Source organism: Uloborus diversus, chromosome 1 (genome assembly GCF_026930045.1).
Source record: "Uloborus diversus isolate 005 chromosome 1, Udiv.v.3.1, whole genome shotgun sequence".
Classification (NCBI taxonomy): Eukaryota; Metazoa; Arthropoda; class Arachnida; order Araneae; family Uloboridae; genus Uloborus; species Uloborus diversus.
Genome location: NC_072731.1, coordinates 89,076,718 through 89,090,948, shown reverse-complemented (window position 1 = coordinate 89,090,948; position 14,231 = coordinate 89,076,718). Strand labels below are relative to the sequence as shown.

General features: G+C 32.0%; 1 protein-coding gene across 1 annotated transcript in view; it reads left to right on the top strand.

Annotated features, from left to right (window-relative positions):
* The first annotated feature begins 4,277 nt into the window (after positions 1 to 4,277).
* Positions 4,278 to 14,231, top strand: part of LOC129231019 (neuroligin-4, X-linked-like) — a 28,340-nt gene continuing 18,386 nt past the window's right edge. Inside the window, exons 1-2 of the mRNA XM_054865269.1 lie at positions 4,278 to 4,413; positions 13,137 to 13,322. Of these exons, the coding sequence (XP_054721244.1) occupies positions 4,293 to 4,413; positions 13,137 to 13,322 (307 nt within the window). The 5' untranslated portion in view covers positions 4,278 to 4,292. The remainder of the gene's footprint in view (positions 4,414 to 13,136; positions 13,323 to 14,231) is intronic.

Here is a 14,231-nt window from a genome sequence, read left to right as displayed (position 1 = left end):
CCATTCGAAATTTGAATTTTTTCCCTCACAGTACAGGTAAATTGGTTTGAAATGTCTCTAAATTAGATAATTTATACCATTCTATAGTAAAATGATTGATAAAATGCTTTAAAGACAAGAATAGGATCCAAAACAAGGTAAGAAAAGGTCAACTGGCAAAGTTTACAATGCGTGATCGGAGGTTTACTGTTAAAAAAACTATGAAAAATACACATTTGAGTGCTGAAAAAATTTCTGCAGAATTGAATGAAACATTTTACGTTTAATTTTCACCTAAAACTGTTCGCCAAGTTCTCTGATAAGCTGGAATATATAGGACCTCTTCCCGCAGAAATTTTCTTGTTCGTGCGAAAAACAGTAAGCTTACGCTTTCCGTCGTAATATCAATGATAAATAAGCTCAAAACGTTTTGGAACAACTTCTTACTACTAGATGAAAATAATTTCATCATTTTGGGGTAAATTGTTTATAATTGTAAATAGAAGAAAAAATGAGAAATTTAATCTTAAGAACTTAGTTGGATCAGTTAATCAGGACGGTGAAGGTGTTCTAGTGTGTGGGTGCATTACAGTATCAGGACTTGGAAATTTGGAATTTTTTGATGAAATAATGAATCATGCTGTTCATTTAAATATTTTAAAAAGCAATTTTAAAGTATTAGCCCAACATTTGGTAATCGGAAACAACTTTGTTTTTTATCAAAAGAACGATAAAAAGTACACGTTTGCGTTTGGGGCCTCAAAAATTGTCCTTAAGATTAGAAATATCTCCTCAATCGCCAGATTTAAACTTAATGGAACATATTTGGGGATATCTGATAGCTAGATTACGAAAATACACAATTAAAACGAAAATCGAACTAAAAACAGTAAGACTCGAAGTGCGGCTGAACATTTACTCAGAAATTGCACAAAAAAAGAAAGAAAAAAGAATGAAATCTATTCCCAGACGTTTAAAAGTTATTGTTGACACTGCATGATATTCTACTAAATAATAATTTTGTAAAAAGTTAGATTATTTACTAATTTTTTGACATTTTTTCAAAGTGTACGAAGACTTTTGTGAGATAAAATTTCCGGCAATTTTCGGTTTTTTATTTTTTAAAAATTATGTTTTAATGTTTTATTAAAAAATTTCATGTAGTTTTGTTAAAGATAGATCATATATCTTATAATAAAATACCTGTTCCGAAATATTATTTTTAACCAATGGATAATGGCCTATTTCATTGAAAGTCGTAGGTGTACGAACCCTTTTGGGAGCCACTGTACATTACGTATATGAACTCGATACAACACTGACTGTTGTGGTCGAGCATAATAGACAAATGTTCGAATTCCCTTGCGCATTAAAAAGACATTCAATTCAAACTATTTACTCAAGTAACCTATTGTTAAATTGATGAAGTTGACGCAAGAAAGTCTTTAGTTTCACAAATCGAAAAGATTTTCAATGTATGACATTCTGCCATTTTGGTGGACAGCGGATAGCGCATTACCAGAACGAAGGATCAGTGTGTGTTCTCTATAAAAACCAAGTCAATATCTTGTGCTCAATTGCAAAGATACTTTTATCTTGAATTATGCCAAAAAAACCCAGATTGCAGGATCACTTAAGAATTTCCTCAAAAATAAAGGAGAAAGATTCATATTAGTACTACAAATATCTTTTTCAAGGGCTTGCCATTTTCGTACATTTCATGTGTGTGAATCTTTGGCTAAGTATCACAAAAGTAATCAAAGGTTAAAGAATCCAATAGCTTGACGAATCCATTTTTGTTCAAAAAATAAAACATTGCCAATTTAGCAAAGGAATTCGTAAATCTAGCAGGTGTTAGTGATAGAAACACTTTATGTCTACTTCTACTCTCATTTATAGATATGGTTCATAAGTACATACAGCTAATAAATTAAGAGAACGTTTATGTTTATTGCTTAAACCGATGGTATTATCAACAGAAGACGGTAATAGTTACTTGTTACTGACTGAATGGCGAGTGGGTAATAGAGCAGCATTGAAGGTAAATACACAAGGAAAGAAAAAAGTTCTTTAGAACAAACTATAATAATGTATTTGCTGTTTTAGAAACTTCGTGATTACTCATTAAAACCAAATGCGTTGACATTGAAGGTAAGCAAAATTTAAATCAAAAAAAGAAAAAAAAAAAATGTGTTCATCAGCTATTAACCACAGAGACAGAGACGTGGGTAATGGGTTGGGATGTAATGTAAAAGAAAAAACCTAAGAGAAGGAAAGAGAGAAAAAAAGAAAAAGAAAGAAGATTATTGCGTCAGCTTTTTCTAGTATATCTAGGAAAGACCAGGGCACGTTTACGAAGATTTTTTGAAAAATTCTTTCTAATTTTTATATTTGAAACTAGGATATTTTAGACATTGCGGTTTTATAAAGCAGTTAATGAAGTAAAAATTTGTATTTACAGTTGCTGCTCAGCTCGTGTTTTTAACCGTTTTTTTTTTTTTTTTTTTTTTTTTGAGTCCAAATCGGATGCGTAAACTTCCCCCAAGCACGGGGCAAATTTACGCATATAGTGGGGCACGTTTACGCATAAAAAATGGTACCATGGAGCAAGTGATATAGATATTTAACCAAATTTAAATGTTTTATATCTCTTAAAACACTTTGAAAATTAGCAAATCACAAATAAAATAATTAAGGAACATTTTATAAGCTAAATTAAAATCCCAGGGTTTTTTTGCTAATATATATTAGAAACTATTTAGTCATCTTCATCGCTGTTAGATTTTACTAACAAAAATAAAGTATTTCTTTTCGCATACTTGTCATGGGACTGCGTTTTTACATTGAACCCTGTCTTGTGTTTTTTTTTGCTTGGTTGTGTGCTTTCAAACAGTAGATGCAAGCGTAATTCTCTACTTCACAAACATAATCGTTCACTAATTTCTTTTTTTACAGAGCGTAGTAACTTTACCCTGTCGCAGGTTTTGTTTTCATAATTTTTTCTTTGATGTCTTCTATTTCTGCTTCAATAGAAACTTGAAAATTTTAAAGTAATTTCTCATTTTTTTTTTGTTCTGTTCATTTTGTTTTTTTCTTTGTAGCTTCTAACTGCTCTTGTCTGTGAGTTTCTTTAATCGGAGTATTAGTTACGAAAAAAAAAAGAGGATGCTCACAATCCTGGTTCCTAAGCTTTGTTCCCACTTTTTCAAATGGTCGCAGTTGGAGTAATCCATATGTGACGATGTGGAAGGCCTAATGGGAGAAATACTTAGATTACTGATAAGCCTTTTCATTATTTTGACACCTAACATGGTTCTGTTAGTGTTTTGAACGTAATGTCTTACCATCTTTAAAATAAAGAAAATTAAGTATTACAGGCTGAATAGTGTATGAAGTGTTAAAGCTGAACATGCATGAAGACAACACTATATGATTGTAAGCTATAAGATACGAATCTGTTACGTAATTAAAATAATTAAAAATGAATGGTGATTTTCAAAACTAAATAACCTGAAAATACTAAAGGTTTGAGACAGTACATAGCAAAAAAAGTGTTTCGTGGGCTGTTTAGAAGTAAGACAGAGTAGTAAGACACAGAACGTACGTAAATATGCCCCGATGAAAACGCGCAAACGTGCCCCGTCGGCAAGTTTGGATTTATTTTTAACTTGCAACAAAATTTAATAACTTTTCTGTCCACATAAATACAATTCTCAAAAAAGGATAAAATTCTACTTTTTATACATTTATTTGTTTTTAACAAAGCATTATTTATTCACAATAAGCTTCATAACGTTCAAGTAGCATCAATCTGATATAACTGTTGGTTCTCCTTTATAATTCGTTTTGAAAAAAAAGCACTGCGTAAACGTGCCCCGGTCTACCCCACTCTTTCTATCTCAGAGATTTACGGAAAGTTGTTTTCATTGGTGGTGAAATTTTACAACTTACTGCTTCCTAAGCTACTTTAAAAAATTCGATAACTTTGGTTCATGTAGTTTGCTTATGACAGTGAAAGTCATTTTTTTCAAGTAGATTTTTATTAGTTTCCTAAACCACTCGATAACATTCGCTTTGTATTAGCGATTGAAACTATTTCAAAAACCTGGTAAACAAAAGAAAATAAAATGAATTCATTACTGTTAGTTTTTTCGTTTTTTTTTTTTTTCTCGTTTCACTGGAAGTTTACAATTTGTTTGAATTTAACATTGTGTGGTGTCCCATACTATTAATTCGAGTTTCCTAATTTGTATATATATATATGTGTGTATTTCTCTTATTCAGTTGGAAAGAACGGAAGTCGAGTTCCTGTGATGGTGTTCATTCATGGAGAATCCTATGAATGGAATGCAGGAAACCCTTATGATGGTCGTGTACTGGCAAGCTACGGTAATGTCGTTGTTGTAACAATCAACTACAGGCTGGGGGTGTTAGGTAAGTAAATTATCACCTCTTGAACAAAACTTACATATTTGCTTTAAGTTTTGAAATATGCTGCTTAAAAATTATTTTTTAAATTAAAGATATACGAACCTAAAAGATTTTTTTAAAAAAAAAGAAAAAAAATTATTTTTGACCTCCTGAATTCAAATTATGTTTTTCGCAATCACGAGTGTGTGTGTGTGTGTATGTAGGCGCGTGTGTTTATGTGTGTAGGGGGGTATATGTGTGTAGGAATGTATGTTTATGTCTGTGTGCAGGTATGAGTGTGTGGGTAGTTGTGCGTATGAGTGTCTGTGTGTGGGAGGGGGAATGTGTATGTGTGTAGGCATATGTGCATGTGTCTGTGTGCAGGTATGAGTGTGTGGGTAGTTGTGTGTAGGTGTATGTGTTTGTGTATGTGTGTGTATGTTTGTGTGCGTATGTGCGTGTGTGTGTAGTTGTGTATGTATGCGCCTGTGTATAGCATATGGATGCAACCTGACGGAGACGGTTTTCGCTAGAGGAGCAGCATCGTGAGGAGCCGTTCGACGGTGATGCTGCAGAGGGTGCTGGCGGGAAAATAAAATGATAGGACCTCAAAACAGTCAAATGAAGGCAATAAGCAATCGTGATTGCTCAAAAAAAAAAAAAAACACTGACAGAAAAACTGTTTACCAACAGGATTTTAACAATTTCGATGCACTTTAACGGAAAAAAAAATAGTTGAAAGTTGTGCTAATGGTTTGCATTTTGACTAAACCAATTCACAGTGAACTTTCCTGCTTTAATTTTACGACGTTTTGTGAATCTCCAAAACTGTATCAATAGATATCCATACTACATCTCACTATTTATTCGTTAAGGTCACATTTAAAAGCAAATTTTAATTCCCGTGATTTATATTAAACTGTGTCATTTTATTTATTTTTTTTAAATTTAAGTAAGCACAGGCTTACACAGGTATTAAACGCTCTCCAATTAGCACGAGTCTAATTTTACTTCATTCTGATCAATTTAGAATGGATTTTAAAATTTCGGATATTTTTCTTTTGTAATTTCCAATCAGGAGAGCAACGACAAATACACCCAAACCTGTTTTTATGCGGTGGAAAGGGGCCGCATAAAAATCGCATTAAAATTTTTTTCGAAACTTCACGAGTAGCTATAAAAAGTTGTCTTCGCAATTCAATCAAAAAAAAAATATGCGGTGAATAGGGAGCGCATAAAAAAAGTCTCACGTAGAAAATAACCCAAAATGTTTCATTAAAACGAAATCAAAATAAACCAAGTGATGATAAATTTACCGACTCCCAAATAATTTCCAAAAGAAGGAAATTTTTGGGAGGTCACAGTGACTTCATCAGGACCATCAGGATGTCCCTGTCGTCACTTGAAGACACCTCGCACTCGTTTCATAAATAATTTTCACATGCCGCACACACACAAAAAAAAAAAAAAAAAAAAAGAAAGAAAAAAAAATCGCACAAAAAAGACCGCACAAAAACAGGTTTGGGTGTATAACTATTCACTCGCAAACATGCGTCACAATTGCTGCTTGTTAAGGCTTCACATTCATCTATGTAATGCTGATGAGTAAGTGAAAGTCGTAAAATTACAACAAAATCATCTGCTCGAACTCGGTCCGCACTTCTAGTAGCGCTTCTGTTGAAATGAAGCATGCAACACAAGAAATATCAGAAAAACTTATAATTAATCCCTAAAGTTATTTTACTGAATTTGCAAGGGACTATCTCCATTTTCGATCTAATTTGACATGGTATTGATGTACTCAATGGTGACATTTCATTTATTCGATTGAGTCTTGAATTTCATCCTTGTAACAAGGATTTCAATAAAAAACATTCTGTGATGTTTTCGGCTACTTTTTATGCGACTTTTTTAAATTCTATGTCTGCTGAAGAACAGTTACGGGTATGAAGCGCATGTCTTTTTACAAGCAAAGTTTCTGTTCCTTAGAAAAACGCTTACAACACTGACCAAGCTTGCAACTTTATCCATAAGACTAACACAACAATTTTCCTACTTGGTATTGAATTTTGGATATCAAATGTTCTCACATAAATCTCATGAGCATAAAATGTTTGATTCAACTCTTATTTGCTAGTATTTTTTCGGGAGGTTTAAAAAGTGTAAAAGCAGATTTCATCTACTCTTGACATTCTATACATCTTAAATGTTTACTTTTAGAATCATTTTTGAAATATGAACTAATTTCGTTACTCTCATTTCCCATTTTCAACTTGAGTTTAAATCTGTGCTATAATTTTTCATTTTGTACTTTGGGGAAGCAAGACACCGAATGTCATTGCCTTTAAATCCAAGAAACTTTTGTTCAACAAGTAACGCATGATGAGCAAGATAGTTTTCATTACGTACGGAAAGAAATGTTTTTAAGTAACTTTTTTCTAGAGCATTAATATCGACACATCCTGCCGCCAGGGTAGTTATATGGTTATCATACATACGATTTATTTAAGGCAGCCCTTCACCCCCACAATAGGGTTTCTATAGCAAATAAGGCTTTTTCTGTCATCTTTCTGTCAGAAACATTATTGTTCCCCGGTCCAATAAGTGAAAATATACCACTTTTACTTCCTTTTACAAAAAAAGAAGTATTGTAACCACGAAAAGATTTTCACTCAAAAATCGGTCTTAATTTCCATTTTACTCATCCCCGAATGAATGTTGAGTTTTTTTTTCCGAACCGACCACACGTGGATATATTCCTAAGAACGTGTAGACACCCGAATACCACGTGTAGACATTTTGGCGATCCCTGAGTTAATTACAACGAGTTTTCTCGTGACGTATGTATGTAGGGGCTATGTATCTCGCATAACTGAAAAAACAGTATGTCCTATAATGTTGAAATTTGCTACGTAGACTCTAAGTGGGGTCTAGCTGTGCACATCCTCTTTTGGTTGCATTCGGATGTTCCAAAAGAGGTCTTTTACATCTTTTTGGGGGAACCTAATTATTAATTTCAATGCAAACTCAAGTAGTGTTATAATTTGGCAAACACTTTTGTTGATATTTCGCCAAAGTTTTGGTCACCAAGTTTTGTCGCCAACTTGACGAGAAATTTGGCGCTTTTTTTAAAATTTGGTTTTAATTTGGCCATATTTGGAGAGTTAACCATTGAATAACATTAAAATTTCCAATATTGGGAACATTTATCTGTATAAAACGTTTTCTTTGCTTCGGTTCGCAACAAACTTGAGGTGAAAATATTTAAAGTGTTTCTTTTCTCACTCCGAGGTACTATTATTATTAAATTTGAGTAAAAGGAAGTCATGTGAGGCACAAATCAGCTCGTTTATTCTTCCATTTGCACCCTATCAACAGGGTTCATAATCTTGCATTTAAGTACAAAATTATAAGGCCTGTTAAAAACCGTTTATATTACTATAGCACCTTTTTTTTTCTATTTAAAAGTCTTTCTGTTGTTCATTCGATAGAAGTAAGTACTAGAAATAAGATTTTAGAAGTGTTAATCACAAATCACGATGTAACACAAGCTAGGCTATTTGAAGACTGATGAAATTCATTTTCGTAGCATATATACCGAAAACCTTGCATTTCCATTGATAAAACGTAGCACAGTGCTTTGTGGTCAGTTCTTTTCTGTCGTCCAATACAGGCTGCCTTACCCCAGCTTGTAAAATCCTTCACAAAGCGCTGAGAAAGTTTTAAAACTTTACTATAGATTAAGAAACTTTATTAAAATTATTTAAAAAAAAAAACTAACTGAAGTCCTTGATTCCGAAATTTGACTTTTTTGGAAACTTCTTTTTTTAATATGAAATTTGAATTTTCAATCATAAAGTATATTTTTTTTATTATGAAAACTAATAATCCTCAACAGATTTTGAATTTTCCTATTTTTTCACGTCGTTCGTATGTTCCTTCTCCTATTTGCATTTTTTGCCTTAAGTCAATTTGGTTTCCGAAATATTCTTCTCCTTTATCGAAGTCATAAATTTTGCATTCATGGAAATATCGTGCGCTTGATATATGGGCCCACAAAAGTGAAGTACAAATCTGCATAAATAAACACATCCCTCTTGATGAGGCTCTTCATTGCCGATATCAATTTTCCACGCATGACGTGGCGCTCCTGGCAATATCCCGCCTGAGTGAGAAAGAAGAGATAAAATCTAGTCTTCTTTCACCGTTTTTTTTTGCTTTTCCGCTTTACTTAGCAGTTTTTCCCTTTTGTGTGGGCTCGGGCATTCTCAAATTTCTCGTTTCAGGCATCAATGGGAGAGGATGTCTTTTCGAAATGACGTCATCTATTTCTTCTGCAACATCAATATGTTTTGTACGCCCTCTAGAGATGTAGGAATACGAGTTATCCGATATTTGTCTGAGAAAGATGGAACCTAGCTTTTATACCTCTTATGAAATATGAATATGTATTTTGTAAGGCTTTCATGGGAAATTCCATAAAGCCTTAGAATCCGATAGTTGAGTTTTCTTATGAAATTCGTAATATGTTCTTGATAAATGTTGCTCCATCTTAGAAGTTATTACATGGATAACTGGCTCAAATGTCAAAAAACTGCATGGGACAAATTGTTTTATGTACCCTGAAAGGATTGAAAGCACCAAAAGTTTTAGTTAATTGATCCTTGGTATCAGCTGTAATTTCCTGGTAAGTAAAGGAGAATACAATTTGACTGAAAAAAGGACATCAACTAAGACTCTCCCAAAATAAATACTAAGTATAAAAACAGTACTGACGAAGAAGATGCAACATTTCCCCTTTCCATTTTTAGCCTCACCAAGCTAAAAATTACGTGTTTTGCTAAGAAAAAAATACTTCCAAATTTTTTCCTTCTATAACTGTTCTGCGAAAAAATAAGGTAGGTGAACACCATAAATTATGTTTTTTCTTCAATATTCATCACCCCTTTTAAAGTTTTAATCGATTGTAAAGTATAACCTAAACTGCACATTTTGACTATTTATTAGTTGAAAAAAAAAAATTCGAAAGGTTTTTTTTTTTAGTGAAAAGCAATTTTTATTAAACAAAAAACATCCATTTCCTTAACACTTCCACTGCTTTCACTTTTTCATAATTTTTAGATTTTTGTGTGTATATCTCTGCGATAGATACCAAAGAGTGTTATGACTCTTAAATTAGGAAATTAAAAAACAGGTTTTATGTGTTATTGTTTGCAAAAATCCCTCGGAAAAAGTTCTTTTTGTATCCTAACTTTAATTAATCATTATTTCAAAACCATTTATTGCATGTACATTAGCTTTTATAGGTTTATATCACTATGTTGAATCACCATCTTTGCAAGTTTCAAACGTATAGAGTGAATACTTTTTTTTCTAGAGTTGTTGGTCTAAATAAAAAGTATAAAAACGGGCTTATGAGAAAATCAAGAAAGAAAAAATAAATTTCATCTATAAAGCAGTGCATTTGAGTTGAATAAATTTTATCTAGTTTTCTCAATAGTTCATCGATTAAAAAAAAATAAAAAATAAATGCGGATTTAGAAAGAAGAATATTGGAGCTTTTTAAATTTATCAAAATTCCAAAATCAACTTATTTTGAAAATTAGAGTGTTCGCCAACCTTAATATAAGATAGAATAGCATAGCATTCCGCAGCTATTTTACTGTAAAAATTCTCAGTAAATGGTTTTTTGACATTTCAGTCTTTGATCCTTCAATCAGCTAGCATTCCTATATTTTCCTTTCTGCAAGCCTTTACTCCTTGCTTTCAAATAAATAAACCGTAATTCTCTGAATAAATTCAATTTTATTCATTTATGATTTATTTTCAGAATTTAATAAAATACATTTGTATTTTAAAAGCTGAGAAAATTATTTTAATGCAAATCATTCTTACAAAGTACACATTTGCCTATTATTAAGTTAAGCTGCAATAAATGAAATTAAAGTTGTTCCATTCTTTTAAGAATGCTCTTTTCATATCTAATAAATTTTGCGTATGTAATACTGCGTATGCAAAATTGAACTCAAATTATCTCTGCTTGAATGAACATTTCCAAGTATCACAGTTGGCTGATTTCAGACAGGGCCCTTGAGGATTTTTGAGCTACGTCATTATGCATATTTATATATTTCATTTTTTCCTTTCGCTGCTTTTAATCGCTTACTGAAAGTTATCACTGTGTTTGCTACGAGAAGTATCACAGGTTTCTGTGCATCAGAATGACGAATTAATTTTGTCTTATGCTACTTCTGCTAATTTTATAAATATCTTCTTTAGGTAAAAAACTGTTTCCTTGAAGTGCGAATAAAAAAGAGCAAAAGTTGATCTTAGAATACACGTTTGAGGGGTTAATTGTTTGTGCTTCGAATTAAGATATTTCTGAATTTAAAAAAAAAAACCTATTGGAAGATCATTTCTCTATTTTAAGTTTTAGATTTACAGGCATCTGAGAAAAATTAAAACAGTTATGATTTTATTTCTCGTTAATATTTGTGTTTTGTTTTTACGCGGTCCTCCGATCTTTTTTTTGTTACTTAACTTTCTTACACTCTAAATTCTTTCAGACACTTATAACTTAATCGTTGTACTGCGAAATATTAACCAATACTTTCGAAATCTCAAAAAAAAAAAAAAAAAAAAACTTTTTAACAAGAGGACTTACAAATTTTTTAGCTCTGCTTAAACAAGGACTTTTTTTTCGTTTTGAATAACACACCAGAATTTTCAAAGTAATTTTGCTTGTTTCTAGTATGAATATTATTTAAGGCACAGTCCATGGCAATTCTGGCAAGCAAATAAAAAAATATGTTAATAGTATCTGAAGTTTTTGAATTTGACGTATGTTAAAATTTAGAAAAACTGAGTTACATACGTACTAGTATTTTTTGTCGCTGTCTCCCAAGAAAAAAACTCTGTCCTAAACCAGCCCAAGGTGACAACCTTGGTGCAATTTCTGATCTGTGGTTCTCGACAAATTTTTAAACTGATCTCTCCTCAGAACAGTGCTTTTAATTTGTTGTTTTATAAACTATAATTATTTTCTTTTTAAAACAATGTTCACCATTTGGAACTATGGTTTTATTTTTTTTTCCTGCAACAGACTTTTGAATCAATATTTGTTTTTTTTTTTTTTTGATTTGGCAATTTATTTATTTTTATTATTTGTACTGTTGATCAGTATCATAAAAAAAGTACTATATTCCCTAAAAAAGAAGTTTTAGAGACATTTGAAAATCTGAGAGTTTTTCAGTAAATGTGTATGTAACAGTAGACTTAAAAGTGCAAAATTTCATTTAATAGCAAGCGGTCAAGAGAAACTTTGAATTTAGTTATTTAACCACATTTTCATTTTTAGTAGCAGTTTCATTTAGAGTTTTTAATTTTAATAAAAGGAAGAACGTGATATTTAATCAGGACAAAACCTCTTTCCCCACGCAACCTTTTACCGTACTTGCAAATGCCTTCTTGTCTTCATAAAAATAAAAATTTCGGCAAATTAAAATCAAAATGTGGCTGCATAAGCAATGTTTTCTGATGGCCACTTACTACTAAATAAAATTTTGAAGTCGTCCTTCACACATGCAGTTTGGATGAAATATCAAGCTCAACCCTAAGAGTGGGTTTTCAAGAAAACACAAACCTACGGCCTATAGCGGTAACAGCTTCATTAGCTACCCGCCTCTTATTGGTGCAGTGGACGCTGTCATTTGATCAACTCTACTTGGAACAAAGTTTAGTCATAGCCCACTAAACAGTGCTTTAATAAAACTGGATTTATAGCCACTTCAAAACAATTAGTTGTGATTTCGCCATCATCTGCCACGATAGAATTTGGATGGATAGGCTTTGAAGATTTTATTAGACAACGATTTGAAAATCGGAACTATTTGAGAAGATATATTTGTCGATAGCACAGTCCAACAAAAAATGTAGGAAACTATAGTAATGATGTTTAAAGACCCAGTGGGGGAGGAAAAGACTGAAAAGCAGCGAATCCAAATAAAGACGTCAAACACATGCTTAAGCAACTTACATGGTAGAAAAATTATTATGTATGGTAAATAGTTTAGTGAGAGCAAAAAGGGATTTTTGTTGATTTTTCTTTGGGAAAACGAATGCTCAGAGAAATATTGACTCATTCTTTAAAAACTGTAAAATAAGGGCAAGATTGTCAAGTTTTAAACCGCGTTTCAAACATTAATTAGTTAAATGCAGGTACAGTGTATTCTGTAGCAAAATTACGATAAAAATGTTGATGCGTTCGGTTAGTCTACAATACGTTTGCCATTACCGTATGCTGTCCTGTTGATTGTAGATAAGCAATGAAGCGAAGAAACGTTATGACTCAACGTTAAGAAGTTGGGTGAGGTGGAAAAAGTTAATTGAAGGTGGTCAAATTACGAAAGCTATACTATAGTTAGATATGATTGAAATGCATACCATACAAGCATTTCAATCATATTTAAAATTGTTTGCATTCATTTGTTTGCTTTAATTCTATAAAAAACATACAATTATTTCTAGATTTTTTTTTTTTTAAACTGAAAATCTGTTTCCGCTATTAAGTTATAAGAAACAAAGTTTCTGCTTGTTATAATTCACAAGATTAATTTCGTTCATTGTGGGACAATTGTCTTGACGTCTTATGCTTTATTGTTTTTCTCATAACTACATGCTCATCAATGTAACTTTTCTCATTTTATCTTTAAATCTCTTTATGCATATAAAATTTAATTTTCTTGTAGGGTTTCTGCCTGCTGTTGATAAATCAGCTAGGGGAAATTATGGGTTGATGGATCAAGTGGCAGCTTTGCATTGGATTCAAGAAAATATTGAAGAATTTGGAGGGGATGCGTCTAACGTCACCATATTTGGTCACGGCTATGGTGCAGCATGCGTAAATCTTTTAATGCTGTCACCCATGGCAAAAGGTAAATCGATACTAAATTTTATTAGATTACCACTCTCATATACTTAGCGCTCATACTAATAATTGTGTTAAAGTAAGTAATTATACTGTGCAGCCCCCTCCCCCCCACCCATCAAAATATTTCTGATGCCATTTTTGCTGATTTTTATGTGAAAAGAATCCGTGAATTCAAATGTGACCACAATTTTCCCGCATTATATCTCACTTTTTGAAAATCCCCCCCCCCCCCAATGTTTTCAGTTTTCCAGAGTATTGTAGCCATTATTTTTTATTGAGAGGAAAGGTGGTGTTATATTAACCATTAACATTTTTTCTGAGGGACTAGAGAGGGGCAAAGTTCACACAATATAATTTTAAAATTTGTATTCTTTTTTAAAAAAGAAACGTAGAAGTCATTAGGCACTTATAAGAATGTGTAATCACAGAAGACTTGAAAAGATGACCGAAATAAAACCAATTAACTACAAAAAAATGGTAAAGGTCTTTATAAAAATGATGATTAAAGAAAAAAAAAAACACGCACATGAAATTAAACGAGGAACACTTCACATACTAAGCTCTATGAAATTGAGCTTCTTATTAAGATTTCTAAGATTTAACTTCGAATTCCTGTTTCTTATCACTTAAAAGCGGCTTGAAACTTACCTTTGTAGAACAGTATTAGGTACCACTATTCTACAAAAAGGTTTTTTTTTTTCCACCTGGTGAAAAAAATCCTGATCTTAGCATAAAATACTGCGCTGAATTCATATATGTTAACAGTTTTTCTCCATTGCCCACAGATTTTTTGTAACCCACAATGGAAATTTGTAAGAAATGTATATATTAACATGTATGATTAATAATTTTAAAAAAATGTCAAAAACTTAGTGACTGTGCATTTCATTCTGTATTTGGTATCAAGAATTTT